At 50.9% G+C, this 14,680-nt stretch overlaps 1 protein-coding gene and 1 long non-coding RNA gene across 5 annotated transcripts in view; one reads left to right on the top strand and one right to left on the bottom strand.

Annotated features, from left to right (window-relative positions):
* LOC143377769 (PDZ and LIM domain protein Zasp) overlaps window positions 1-14,342 on the top strand; it is a 36,591-nt gene extending 22,249 nt beyond the window's left edge. Inside the window, exons 8-16 of one of the 4 annotated variants that reach the window (XM_076829447.1) lie at window positions 533-632; window positions 862-1,002; window positions 1,530-1,583; window positions 3,982-4,102; window positions 6,779-10,472; window positions 11,165-11,351; window positions 12,238-12,358; window positions 12,441-12,556; window positions 12,769-14,342. In XM_076829447.1, the coding sequence (XP_076685562.1) occupies window positions 533-632; window positions 862-1,002; window positions 1,530-1,583; window positions 3,982-4,102; window positions 6,779-10,472; window positions 11,165-11,351; window positions 12,238-12,358; window positions 12,441-12,556; window positions 12,769-12,846 (4,612 nt within the window). In that variant the 3' untranslated portion in view covers window positions 12,847-14,342. Of the gene's footprint in view, window positions 1-532; window positions 633-861; window positions 1,003-1,529; window positions 1,584-3,981; window positions 4,103-6,778; window positions 10,473-10,916; window positions 10,999-11,164; window positions 11,352-12,237; window positions 12,359-12,440; window positions 12,557-12,768 lie in introns of all 4 variants that reach the window. The other 3 variants (XM_076829449.1, XM_076829448.1, XM_076829450.1) reach the window with 3 other exon arrangements.
* The window catches only part of LOC143377809 (uncharacterized), a 53,013-nt gene that overhangs the window by 34,207 nt on the left and 4,126 nt on the right, over window positions 1-14,680 (bottom strand). The window lies entirely within an intron of this gene.

The raw sequence follows: 14,680 nt of genomic DNA, 5'->3' as shown, positions 1-14,680 counted from the left end.
AAAAATATTCGATATTTGTTCATAAATTTAGCTGTTTCAGTTCTATAGAATTAATTTTACACAAGATACAAACTCGCCCGAGGTTCCAACCATAGCGACAGCCATAATAAAGAAAATGAACCTTAGTTTTTCCATCTTGGATGACTAGAACGGTCCCCACACCAACGCCCGTCGGAAAAGAATTTATTTAAAGAATCTTGCGCCACCGACTATATGTGCGATAAAAAAGTTCAAAAAAATTCTGAGTCTCACTTCAAACATACCTTAATATGCAGGCAAAACGCCAGATAGTATAAGCTTACAGCTTTTGCTAAATAAATTCCCGAAGCCGGCGTTGAAAAACGGGCAGTTACGCTAGAGTACCCCCTTAATTCCAAATAAATTAAGTTTTCCTTCAACCGTCACACTAGGAAGACCCCTTAAGCGAGTCGTGAAAATTCGCCGGAAGTATCGCGGAAGCGATTCGTATAAAATTATAAGGCAGAAGAGCGCGCGAAAGAAATTCCGATGAAAAGGCAATTAAACGTTGCAGAGGCGGAAAGGCACCTGCCAGCACAATTTCCGCTGCGCTGGCCAATGCACCGTTGTCTCCACCCCTCAACAATCACGCGTCGTCGCCTCTACCGTTCTCCGTGAGTATCCTCCGCTATTTGCCGCGTTTATACGCCTCTAAACCGCTTGCTGTGTTACATCTTGCAACCGAGCGGTCGCTTTGCACTCGGGATTTAAATCCCCGCCGCAGCGGATGCAATTTTCTATTTTGCTTCGCAAGTACCATCGGAATTCGAAGGAAACTGGAGCTCGCGATCATTAAAGCTTGACGCGTGTGGTCGTTCGCTTGGCAACTAATCGCTTTTCCAGGCTTGCAATCGCTCCAGCCCCGATTACGGATCCCAGCAGCTGTCGTCCCTCAACACCAACGGATGCATCACAAACGGCGAGTGCCACTGGGAGTCGAAAACCTTTACCAGCACCATCACCATTCAGACGGGGTGCACAGAGGTTGGCAATGCGCGCGGATTTCCCTCCCCTAAATCCTCCCCTGCGGAACATTCCCTAGCAAACGATTCAGCTCGTCGTCGACTTGGAAGCAGCCGCGAATCGCAGCGGCGGCGCGTAATTGATTAAAAATACCCGGTGAATCAAAGCGAGGGACGTCGCGTGTCGAAATCAAACGCGGAATCGGATAGAGAAGGAAGGAAGAAACGGGAGGCTGGTTGGAGGAAGAGGAACCGATGAATTACGACAGCGATAAGTCATCAGGCGCGATATTAGATATCCGATCGTCCTTCGCGAGCTTCCTCGTCGATGACAAGCAGACGGGTCCGTCACCCGCCAATCTCGGATCCTTCGAGTCGGCGACGACTATTTCCAAGCCCGTGACTAATTAGCCTGGCGCGATCAGGAGCGTGCGTGCTATCCGCCACACTCCCTAAATCTCTACACGCGCACACACCCCCTCCTACCCCCTTCTTTTCTTTTAATCGCCACTGCCACGTGACATCGTTCTGTCGTTTTATGCATTGCAGCCCACCCGCCTTGGCACATCGCCCGTCGATCTACCCAGTTTCCGATCAGTCCAGGTAATGTCCCAACGCGGCTCTCGCCTTTAAGTCGCCTCGCGCTCGCTACCATACATTTCGTCGGCTACACGCGCCCTCAGCGATCCGATGAAACGCGGGCTGACCGCGGTGCCGTTGCTTTGAACGACAGATATGTTCTCCAGAGAAGTACGTCGAGAGCTCCATTATCGCGTCGCTCGCGTTCGGTTGCCGTGGATCCTTTTGTCTTGCGGGTGATTCAGTGCGCGGAACAGTGATTTGATCTTTCAAAGGTATCCTCAGATTCGAGCGACGTTACCGGTGCAAGGAGTAGCGTAGCTGTCGGGAAGTGTACGATTTTAAAGCGAACGTTTCTGCACCGTCGCTCGCGTGTTCTTAGATTCTAGACTAATTTCGCTGTTGTAACAGTTGCCGTGAACTGGGGGAACATTGGCAGTTACTTAGCATGTATTGTGGGGGAAAAGGACAATCCTATGCGTTTTCACACTTTTAGTACAATCGCAAATGATGTTGCAATAGGATAGCTGAAGCAAATTTAATAATGTTAATTTATAAAAAGGAGTCCATTGAAGGTAAAAAGAACGAAATTTAAGTGTCAATGTAAGTTCAGTTTGCTAAAACTTTAGCTGCTAGTGCTGTTTATACGATGTATTAACTAATTAACGTGTATTAAAGAAGGAAAAAGCTTGCAATTTTATGCATTTTGGCAATTCTAGAATATTCAGAAAAGATGCAATGTTACGATAGGATACTTAAATAGCAATGTTCATTTTTATATTATAGTAGCTTCGCTACTCGGCTTCGCCCGAAATTTAGATTCTGATTTTATAAAACAAAATTTTTTTTAGTTTTATTTTGTGAAAATGATCACTTTCATCTGGATTAGGCAGGCATAATAAGCTGAGGCACATTTCGTGATCCCAGGGTTTATCGTTCGAAAGTTTTTAGGCGACCGACATACAAATCTTTCTGCTTTATATGTACAGTGGCGGACGAAAGAAAGTTTCACACTTTTTAAAATCGCATAACTCTTTTAGAATTGGTCCAAACGACTTCAGTCTTTTTGAGAAGCTAGAAGGATCAGTTAACGTTGCTCTGAGATATAAACTCTCAAAGATCGCAGAATAAGGTCGAAAACCGCTGATTTCGGGAATTTCGCGATTTTCGAACTTATTCTGCGATCTTTAAGCGTTAATCGCTCAGAGCAACGTTAACCGATTTTCATGAAATTTTAGGTACGTATACAACTTACTTTAATCTACAAAAGGGTTCTTTGAATTTTCATTACAGGTTGAAAAAAAAAGGTTAAAAAACGACCTTTACTATTTTCTTTGCTATTCCGACCAATTGCGTTTTTTTTTCAAAACGACGAAACAAGTCACTTAGCAAACTAATCCTTCTAGCTTCTAAAAAAAGAGGGCTGAGACTATTCGAATAATTTAATATTCAAATATTTTACAAGTATTCGAGTGCGACGAATAAACTTCGAATATTTGAGTATTCGAATAGTGTGGTGTGACGTAGGTCAAAATTAGTTTACAAGATTTCACCCTGACAAATGAACCTAAAGAACTTGATTTATAATTCACACCATACTATTCGAGTACACCAGTATTCGAATAGTATTCGAATACTTAAATATTCGAATAGTATTGGAATACTTGGATATTCGAATAGTATTCGAATACTTGGATATTCGAATAGTATTCGAATACTTGGATATTCGAATAGTATTGGAATACTTGGATATTCGAATTATATTCGCCAAATAATAGAGCAACTGAAGTATTCGAATATTCGAATACCGAAAAATTCGACAAATAGTTCCACCAGTATTCGAATATCATTCGAATATTTAAATATTCGAATAGTATTCGAATACTTAAATATTCGAATAGTATTCGAATACTTAAATATTCGAATAGTATTGGAATATTTGGATATTCGAATAGTATTCGAATACTTGGATATTCGAATAGTATTCGAATACTTGGGTATTCGAATAGTATTCAAATACTTGGATATTCGAATTATATTCGCCAAATAATACAGCAACTGAAGTATTCCAATCTTCAAATACCGAAAAATTCGACAAATAGTCCCAGCCCTAGTTTGGACCAATTCTAAAAAAGTTATGCGACTCTAAAAGTCATAAACTTTCTTTCGTCCGCCACTGTATATTAAGAAAGCAAAATCTTCCAAGAACATGCCAATGTTCCCCCACTTTACAATACTTCAGTAGACGTTAGCAGTGTGCATCGCCTCTCAACGTTGCTGGCCGTAACGCCTCATTAATCTCGCGCCTAACTCGCGTACGCGTCCTTTTTGTCAATCTTCTCGTTGATCCATGTCGCTGCCATTACCATGACGCTTCCCTCGACTAAGTATGCCCACTAACCAAGTGCTCTCTATCTCACAGGCGCCAGCTTCGAACAACCTAATCGGCCCGAAGCCCTTCGGAGGATCTAGCATTCTGTCGTCGCCGCCGCTAGTGAACTCGGGGAGCACCCTGCCGCGACCCCAGAGCCAGACTGTGACCGGTAAGTCCTCTTCTCCACGATCAATCGCGGCGACGTCCACCCGCGTCGAGGAACACCCGCCGTTCCCTCGCTCGGCAGCGTACGGCGAGACAGAGATGCCGTTGCGTAACCGCGATCGCATTACGCAACGCTGTCAACAATTCCGAGCAAGACGGGGGGATCCGTCGACGCACCGTCGAAAAAAGAATTCAATGCTCGTACTTCCCTCTCGAGCGAATCGCGGCCGCAGGACACTTGTGCGGCTTACGTGCACGGGATTCCGCGTCGCGACGCCGCGCATTCCGGCGATAATTACGGCAGGCACGCCATAGGTGTGTCGAAGCTCGGGCGCGGTTATCGGGGGAGCAGGGCGGGAATCGCGGATCGCATAAATTGCCGGGGACGAGCAGGACTCTCTTGCCGTACCTGGAGGGAACGATCTTCTGGCCGATCGGTGTGATCCTAACGGCGAGCCCGCCTCTTCTTATCCTTGGCCTCGCATACAAGTCTTTCGATTCTCGCAAATAGGTCTCTTCTCCGCTCTGCCAAAGCCAAACGGTCCGCCCTTCAGAGGTATGGCGAGTAGATTAGAGTTGACCGAGTTCCGAGCTTTGGCTAATATGTACGCCCCATTTGGCTAACGTCCTCGCATTTTATTTCTCTATTCGCTCCACCTTTCCGTCTCTATCTCTCTCTCTCTCTCTGTCACTCTCTCACTCGCACCCATTGATAGACCGTCCAAAGACGACGATCTTTCAGGCCATCACGATCGATTTTCGCAACACCCATGCGCTCTCATACGCTCATTAGCAAACGCTCTCTTTCGAACTTGGCTTTCATCCGCTCGTCGTTCTCGCGATGCCGACGGCGGGTTCTGAGAGCTGCGACCTTTCTGTCATAAATCCAATCGGTTCTTGTAACGATGGGACCTTTGTTCGGGAAGGGGTGAAGTAGTGCCTTCGACGTCAACGAATAGGGAAACATTTCCAGTCAATATTGGAATCATTCAAACCGTAGATATTGATAAAATCTTATATAGATTATCAGCTGCTATTTCGTTGCGCAACGCGCGAGAAAGTGAGGTATAAAATGAGGTATTGTATAAAATATTATTATTTTTTATATTCCTTTTTTATCCTGCTTTCCAGCGTCGTGCAATCTATCAGCAGCTAATAATATACAATTTTCTCATTATCCAATGATAATATGCTTCCTCGCATGATCGCTGAGCTACAGGGGAACGCCGATGCAGATCGATCGGAACGGAACTAGGACGATCGAATCGAGACCCGAATAGCGGGTGAATGAGTCAAGTCTGCATCAGACAGGAGCTTGCGTAACAACGAAGACACCCCGATAAAAATATCCACGTGTTTGCCTCTCCGTCGCCTCGGCTTTCTCTCTTTTGTAATCGCTCGAAAATGCGACGGCTAGCGTTAAACGGTTTTTACGAAGTGGCTTTTTCGGAATTGGGAATCACGCTCTTGCCTCGATTAGACCATAATTTTTTCTTTTCTTATCTTTTTTCAGCCGGTCCATCTTTCAACCCGAAACCCAGACCCTTCTCCCTCACGTTCGCATGAAAATCGGTAGCTCTCAGCTGCGCCGTCGTCGTCCCTGTGCTGACAGCCGAATCGAGCACCCCGATTCTATACGATAATTTATTGTTACACGCCCGAGGTTCACGGTCCCCCTTCCCGAGCATCGTGATTCGAACGGGTCTTTACTCAACGAGATATCGAGAGTTCCTAACTATTCTGCCGGTGCAAGCCCACCCCCGTGACGAATCACGATCGTCGACATCGAGGGAGCCCTGAATCGGGAGGCGTACCATTCGCGCCGGCAATTCATTTCCTCGGCGAGTGTTGATAAATTTAAGCGCGCATCATGAAATAAAGCGACAGTAAAGCCGAGCAAGCTCTTCGCTCGATAAATGTTGTTCCTTTCTCCATTCTCATGTCACACGTCATCAACGATCCCCCGCAGTTGTCGTGCCACCACCGTTGTTTGACTGTTGTTCCCTGGCTTCGCATCAAAAGCTTTCCAGAGGGAACTCGACGACCCGGGGCGCCCGTAGCTCTCGCGTTCCCCGCTTTTTTTTTTTCTTCCTCCACGCCGTCGTCTAAAGCTCTAGAGTCTGCGCTTCGTCATCGGACAACGCGGCCACTTTGTCCAGCGGCAGAGCGCTCGACTGCCGAACGAGCTCGCGAAGTGCCGCTGCTCGCTCGTAACGCTTAGCCGGCGCGTTGATTAATCGTTCGAATGATCAGCTTCAGCTTCTCAGGAAGAACAGGATCACCATCGTGACTCCGGCTAGCGATAAATAGCTTTCTTTCGGTCTTAAGTTGCGCTTCTTTTTTATTTAGCATCCTGGACGTGCTCGCGATCCAGTCGCTGGATCCAAACAGATACTCGAAACGGATCGATGTCCCAAAATGGGAGAGCCCAAGAAAGCTATTGGACCCGCGGGATCGCGGGCACGCTCACCTCCAATGTGCTTCTTATTCACCGCTGATTTCTTTGTTTTTTTTTCGTTCTTTCTAACACACCCCAACGACCCACCCATTCGCCTATGTCGTCAAAACGCTCGTCTTACAAATCGTTCTGTGTATCTTGTGTCTGTACGCCGCCTATGTACGCTTTCAACCGTGCCCCGTTATCCCCTGTGAGCCTCCGTTTGCCCCGGAACCATCCCAGAAAGCTCGACGGAGAGCCACGAAAAGTCTTATTATTACGAGATCGTCGAGGAGTCGAAGAGCGAGTACCGCCCGAACTCCGTGAAATCGAAAAGCCTCAGCTGGCCGCCCCCGAAGCCGATCGAGGAGATCACCTATCCCACCGCTAGTCCCCTGTACATCGATCCTAATCCCAGCCTAGACAGGAGGAGCAGGCAGGCGGTGAAAGAGAAGAAGGCCTGCATAGAGGAGGCGTTGGCGCGGAAGAGGTGCGAGAGCACGGACCGCGAGGTGGAGAGAGTGACCAGTCAGTGCTACGGCTTCGACGAGGACCCGATGGACCGAGTCAGCTGTCCAGGTCCTGTCTACAGAAAGGTGGAGCTGGTGGAGACCGCCGGTAGGCAGTCGAGGAGCGAGATCACCTCGAGGCCCAGCTCCACAGACAGCGTCAGGAGGTCCTTAACGCCCACGAGAATTGTTCAGCCGGTTCCCAAACCGTGGACCGCCACCGTCACCACGGGCAACAACCTCTACCAGCAGACCTACGGATCCACCGAGCCCCCCAAGGTGTGCAAGAAGTTCCACGCAAAGGAGATATGCCAGCGGGAGAGAATATGTGAGATGAATCAGCCCTTCAAAGAGGAGCATCGCTCCTACCACTCGACGATCTGTCGACGGGAGCAGACCATCTGCGACAAGCCACCCCTGCCGACCCAGCACACGGTGAAGCAGGAGGAGGCTAAGGAAGAGATCACAGAGATCGACAAAGAGACGATCGATCTGAGGCCCGCGGATGAGATGGCCGACGAGGACGACGACGCCAAGGGGCTCAGAGGGGAGCACGACTTTGTCACGGAGACGTCGGAGGAGGACGTGGACGGGGTTCACGTGAAGCAGACGAGAACGTTCGAGAAGACCGTGTCCCCGTCCCCGGCGAGGCCCAGCACGCCCATGGTGGAGGAGTCCGAGGAGAGCCACACTAGGAGGACCACCACGCACATCGAGAGGGAGGTCGAAGAGACGTCCGAGGAGAAGACGGTGGTGGAGTCCGCGGAGGTGGTGACTTCGGCGGTGGACGTGCAGCAGATGCTCGAGAAAGCTAAGCAGGAGGAGGAGGAGAGGAAGAGGGAGGAGGAGGAGGAGGAGAGACGTAAGCAGGAGGAGGAGGAGAGGAAGAAACGCGAGGAGGAAGAGGCGCGGAGGAGAAGGCGCGAGGCGGAGGAACGAAGGAAGCTGGAAGAGGAGGAAAGCAGCAGGCGCGTGACTTTCGAAGAGGAAATAGAGGAGGTTCGAGAGCAACCGCTGGGGAGAACGATCGTCCGCGAGGAAAGGGTGACGGAAGCGGAGGGTGATACCCCCGGGCGCAAGAAGCTGATCAAGGAGACTTACGAGGAGATCACGGAGGAAGTGTTGGTGCAGGAGCGCGTGAGGAAGCGAGGAGAGATCGAGGACGAGCGCAGGAAGAGTTTAAGAGAGCAGGTCGAGGTCCATCAGAGCCTGAGGGATCAGCAGTCGTCCAAAGAGCGACGCGTTTGCTCCAAGTACCCTCCGACTCAAGAGATCATGGAGACCAACAAGAAGCACGTGCAGTTCATGAAGCAAACCGACACGGGTCCGAAACCGATACCCCATTCGGCGCTTCAGAATTCCACGCCTAAAGAGTGGAAGTCCGAGATGGTGAATGCCCTGACAACCGCGCCGGAACGATCCTTCACGCCTCTCAGCACATCCTCCAGCGTGAAGGAGGTGTTCACGGAGGAGACGATATACTTGGACCACAGGTGCCGACCCAAGCCACCTCCCCCGGACATTCGACCGATCTCTCCGTTCCAGCAGGCTCTGATGATCGCCCCGGAGCGCTCCTACACTCCTCTGAGTCGCGAGATAGGTCCCGAGGACCAGAACATCGCCAGTCGATCCGAGACTCCTGTGCTTCGAGACGCTGGCGGTTACTGCCCGCCAGCCGACATACTGTATGGGGATGGAAAGGCCACTCGACCGCCACCCCCTAAGCCGTGCAAGCCTCGCCCTCTGCCCACTCCGCCGCCCGATTACCGTTTGAGAGATTCTTCCCCGTCGCCGATTCGGTCTCGACCCCCAACCCCGAGCAGCAAGTGCATAACGGCTTCCCTGAAGAAGCCCGACACCATCCCATCGTACCAGAGGCACCTGGTGGCCATGAGGAAGGGCGCGGTGGAGAGCAGCACCTACGAGCCTGCCAGGACTCCGACTCCGACACCAGGAAGGTGCAAGTCGCCAGCTCACGGGCCACCGGAAGCTCCAGCTTGCTACGCGAAGGCTCACGCTCACGCTCCCAGAATTAGGGAGGACCCTCCACCGCCGCCGAAGCGCAACGCCGCGCACTTCCCCACGAAGAAGAGCGTCTCGTACAAGCTCGAGGAGGACACCGATGTGGGCCACAAGTCGGCGCAGTACGCTGCCAGCAAGACGGTGGATTTCGACGAGAAGCAGACCGACGACCCGGACCGCGGACCCACGGACGCCATTCACGCCCAGTACCAGGAGAAACGCTTCATCACCAGCGAGGAGACGAACGAGGAGAAGATGTCCACGGTGAAGACGTCCCTTGAAGTAGTAGAAGACTTCGAGAGGTGCGAGAGAAGGGTCCCTTCGAAGGCTCTACCAGAGCCTCGAGAGAAGCCAGCGAAGAGCATCTGCGCCATCAGCAAGACCAGCCCCTCAAAGCCTTCTCTGCCCTGCCCTCTGGCTTGCACGGAGGCTAGCGCTTCCGTGAAGCCTGTCTACAGCAGCTCGACCGAGGTGCGCCACGTCAGCTACGCCACCCCCGCTCCGAAACCCTGTCCGGAGACCGGGGTGACCGTGCTGCCCTGCAAGGCTGTCTCCAACCAGGGCACCAAGGCTGGGGTGGTAGTGGTACCCTGCGAAGGACCGAACCCTTGCTGTCATAAATCAGGCGTCTGCGTGGTGCCGACCGCCGATCGCTCCGGAGTTTGCGTCTCTCCCTGCTTCGGCATGCAGACCGGAGCCTGCGGCCAACCCTCGGGCCAGTGCGGCCGCGAATCCGCCTGCGACATCGACATCCCCCTCAACTGCCCTGAATCCGGCATCTGCGTGGCGCCCTGCGACGACGGCTCCGTGTGCGTCGCACCGTGCACCAAGCCTGGCCTGCCTCCTTCTAAGTCCAAGCTACCCTTCCCCCAGATCCCCCTGCCGTTCGAGACCCCCGCCGCGCCCGCCCCGCAGCCCAGAAGCTCCTTCGAGCCCATCCACAAGCCTCGCACTAACCTGAGCGGGCAGCTCGCGCGACTGACCGCCAAGACGGGCCAGAACGGCCGTCACGTGCCCACCGTGCAATTGTACAAGCCCCAGGCTCAAAGCCAAGCTCAATGCCAGACACAGAGCTGCTGCGAGACCAAAAGCTACTGTTGTAAGACCAAGAGTTACTGTTCCGCCGAGACCCGCTGCCAGTCGGCCGGTCAACGTCAGACCCAGAATCACTGCCAGGACGGTATCCACTGTACTCCCTCTAGTGTTGCCCAGAGTTTAGTAGACCCACCAAATTTGTCATCCCACCCGGATCTAGGTACCGGAGTCGGCGGCCTCGGCGGCGCCGGGTCCAAGAGCGGATCCTTCGCTGGCAGCACCGCCCCGAAGCGTGGACGGGGGATCCTGAATCAAGCATCTGGACCGGGATCGCGAGTGCCCCTCTGCGCCCATTGCAACTCTTACGTCAGGTACACTCCCCGTTCTTCACCGGTGTGCTCTTTTCTCTCTTTTCTCTGTCTCTCCAGTGTACCTTGTCGTCTTTGCCTCTTGCTCCAGCCCCACTCTGCTCGTCTCTGTACAGTAGTGCCAGTACCGACGATCCCGTCGCGCTTCTCTCATCCCCCGTGTGGAGTTCTCAGTTTCCCTTGCGCCCGCTTGGTCCTCCAGTGCCCCAGTGTGTTGCGTCTCTACACGTTTTCAGTTTGAACGTCGATAGATCGTCGATCCAAGTGTCCCACTTGAGCCGCTTTCTGTGTCCACCACCGAACGCCCCCGCCAGTGGTCGGCAAGATTGTTTGTTTTTTTTTTTGTTTGTGTGTGTGCCTTTTTTTGTCGTTTAATCTGATAGCGACTGTAATTCGTTACCTTGTTCTGACGTGATTAACAGTGTTTACTTTGCACGATGTTAACAGCTAACGAAGAAAATACTAATCGCAAGTCGAACGGTCTCGTGATAAAGCCAGTATGCTGTAATAACGAGAAAGAGTGCTTAAGGTTCGTAACAGCCACGAGTCTTCTATCCACTTTCAAGCAGGCAATAAGATACAAGCCGATTCAGAGTCTCTGCCTTAACTGTCGTTTGCTGTGCTTCATTCTCTGCTTCTTCGTACCACAAGAATCTTCGCGAACCACGCGGAGACTAATCGTTGGAATTGTCCAGGGGGCCGTTTATCACCGCCCTGGGACAGATCTGGTGCCCGGACCACTTCGTTTGCGTCAATACTCAATGTCGTCGACCGCTTCAGGACATAGGGTTCGTGGAGGAAAAGGGACAGCTCTACTGCGAGTACTGTTTCGAGCGCTTCATCGCGCCGGCTTGCGGCAAATGCAACAACAAGATCAAAGGAGTAAGTATGGGAAGTAGCTTTGGCTAGAGCTATTACTTGTGAATCGCGAGTAACTCGATCACGTTTGTTCTCAATCACGCTGATCCACAGTGATTCCTGGTTTTTAACCGACTTCCGTATTATGTTTGTCCGTGAGTTTCTCCGTAACTACTGGACCGATTTTCGTCAAACGTATCGCGTTTTGTTTAGCTTCGATCAACTTAGGTCGTGGAGAAAGAATGATCAAAATCGGTTCAGTAGTTTTGCAGTTAGACCAAAAATAAGAAATCTGTTTCATTATTATTGAAATCTTCCGTTTCCAGCGAACGGTTCTTTTTCTACGAGCAGCTCCTTTTGTAGCCCTGCCCATATTTTTTAAAATAAATGTTAGTTATACAACTAAAAAGTGGAAGAAATAGAAAATTTAAAAAAAATTGAAACCGACTTGAAAAAAATCAAAATGCACTGAAAAGTGAAAAATAAGTTTTTTCCTTATTTAATCTATGACTTTCAATTTTTTTAATTTGCGCTAGATTTACACAGTACAAATGATGAGGCGCCGACATACAGAAATTTGAGAGCCATAGATTAAATAAGGGAAAAACTTATTTTTCACTTTTCAGTGCATTTTTATTTGTTTGAGTCGTTTTTAATTTCTTTTTATCTCTCATAACATTTTCAAGCGTTCCCTCACTGTTCTTATAGAACCTCAGTTTTATATTTCGAACGAACTTAATCGTTGTGGATCTATTTAAATATAACGAATAGTTAGTTAAAAAATATAATATACGCGAATACTTTAACCAATGAAATCAGTGCGTGCATACATTGTCTAACTAACGCTTTGACTGTAAAAATGTTTCGCACCATCTCTACAAGGCTCGCTGAACGCTCGCTTATGTTTCAGGATTGCTTGAACGCGATTGGAAAGCATTTCCACCCTGACTGCTTCAAATGTTCCTACTGTGGCAAGCTCTTCGGCAACAGCCCGTTCTTCCTCGAAGAGGGACTGCCCTACTGCGAAGCTGGTTAGTGCGATATTCTCTCCCGTCTATTAAATAAAAACTAAACACGCGTAACGCTAAACATTTCTTCCCATTCCCGGCGCAGATTGGAACGAGCTGTTCACGACAAAGTGTTTCGCGTGCGGATTCCCAGTCGAAGCTGGAGATCGCTGGGTGGAGGCCCTGAACAATAATTACCACAGCCAGTGCTTCAACTGCACGGTACGCAATTAGCGCCAGAACGTTTCTCGAAATAAACCGATCGATCTCCCCCCAAAAGAATGCCGAAGAAACGGATCGCGCAATTACGTGCAAGCCCCCCCTCCTTTGCAATAATTGCGCGAGCTGCCGCAGTTATCTCGGCTGCGTGACATTCGGTAATCCAGCATTTCGCTGCGAGAAGATTCTAAACGATTCCGTGGGATGTGTTACAGATGTGCAAGAAGAACCTCGAGGGCCAGAGCTTCTACGCGAAGGGCGGTCGCCCGTTCTGCAAGAACCACGCGCGTTAAAAACCACCTCCTCCGCCGTGACGCGCGAGACGATAGGGACGATGGAGTGTGGAGCAAGCGGAATATAGGGGGAGGAAAAAAAGCGGAAAAAAAATTGCGGAGAAGACGCGCACCTTGGCTTTACGAGCACGAATACCTTCTGCACGAATTGTATTTTACCGTGATTATTTTCTTGTTCTTTTTTCTTGTATCTATTCGGTCGACGACAGTTTCAGAACTAACACAAACGAGAGACGGCCCTGGCCGCCGACGAAGTATAATTATAAGACGAACAACGAACGTATTTATTGCGAACGAGTACGCTAATAGAACACACGCGGACTAATTCTATCGATCTAATTCTACTTCCTCGATAATTTAACGCTATCGCCTGCTGCCGCGGCCTCGGGCACGGCGCGGGGATCCTCGAAGTCGCCGGGACGGCGTCTCCCTCGCGCTTCCAGGATCGCGGTCCAGATACGATCGCGCCGGGAACGCGAGCGCGGTTCTTAAATTAGCTTCTAAATGTTAAGGAGAGCTAGCGGGAGGGCCATAAAGTATCGCGAGGCACGCGTGCTTCTTTCCAGACCGCGGTCTCCGTCCTGGGACGCGACTAATCGGGCGCCTCGAATGCCTCCGCGGAATCGCGCTGCCGCAGAAAATTCTGCAACGACACAGGGAACCGGCGCAGACTTGGTCTCCCGCGGCGAATCACGCAAAGGTCACCCGAGCAATTAGTATTACCGGCATTATCACATATTTCGTACAAGCGGGGCGCATCCGGCGCGTCGTCACGAAAATGCACCCGAGGACAACCGTGCTCGTGCATTCGACGCACGAACCCACCCGTCGCGGCTGGTTTATTCGCGAGACCGCTAATTACCAGGGAAACGTTCGTCGGAGACACTTGTTACCTTTACGGAACGTAGGGACGTGCCCGCGATCCTCGCGCACGCGAGCCTCGTCGCGGATCATCTATCGGCGCTGCTCTACCCCCGAGACGGTTCGATCGTTTCACTCCGTGCGACGGAACGTTCGGCGAGCACGAGACAGCTGTTTACACGCGGAACCTCTGTACGAGATAATAAAAAATCACTTTGCGACAAGAACACGTTGCCTGTACTTGAGTCGCTCGAAAAACGTTTGCAGGCTGCGCCGAGGGAGGCTTCGAGGATCGACGGGGGACTTGATAGCGATCGCCATTGTAATTTTAGACAAGGTTACCGATTTCTGTGCCATCTTCGCCGGGCTCGTGTCAGACAGTAGCTGTAGCCGACACTCGCGGGTCGAAGGACGATATTGCAAAATAGACGTTGCGTAACTCTAGCACGTAAGGGAACGCGTTCGAAGGAATCCGAGGGGGGGTGGCAACGATCCCCGGCGCTCGATGCTCGATCGCAACGAGTGCAATTTGTGATTACATGTTAACTAGATCGATCGCCGGCTGAATACCGCACGAGCCTTTGTATCCGTGTTACGTGTTGCTTACAATAAAATAAACTGTTCATGTATATAAAGCCTGCCGGTGTCCAATTACTTCCCCCGAAGATAGCCGCCGGACGAGGCGAGAAACAAGCGAGTGTTTCGATATCGCGGAGAGCGCCCCTTTCCGCGGAGACGCGGCTCGCATCCGCAAGGGCAAGGGCTCCCGTTGTGCATTGAGGAATCTGAGACACGTGACGGAGCCGCGTAACCGTTTCGCCTCTGACGAGGAAGTGGCTATCCGTTCAGAGACGTTCCATCGATCTGTCGTTAAAGTAACCTTGCGGTACCTCCTACCTCCGAAGCCAGACACGCGAGACATTTTTCTGGCGAATCCTTTTGCAACAGATACCTCATCGCCGCGGTCTTCATT

Source organism: Andrena cerasifolii, chromosome 16 (genome assembly GCF_050908995.1).
Source record: "Andrena cerasifolii isolate SP2316 chromosome 16, iyAndCera1_principal, whole genome shotgun sequence".
NCBI lineage: Eukaryota > Metazoa > Arthropoda > Insecta > Hymenoptera > Andrenidae > Andrena > Andrena cerasifolii.
Note: the sequence above shows the minus strand (reverse complement) of the source record. Positions and strands in the feature narration are given on the sequence as shown.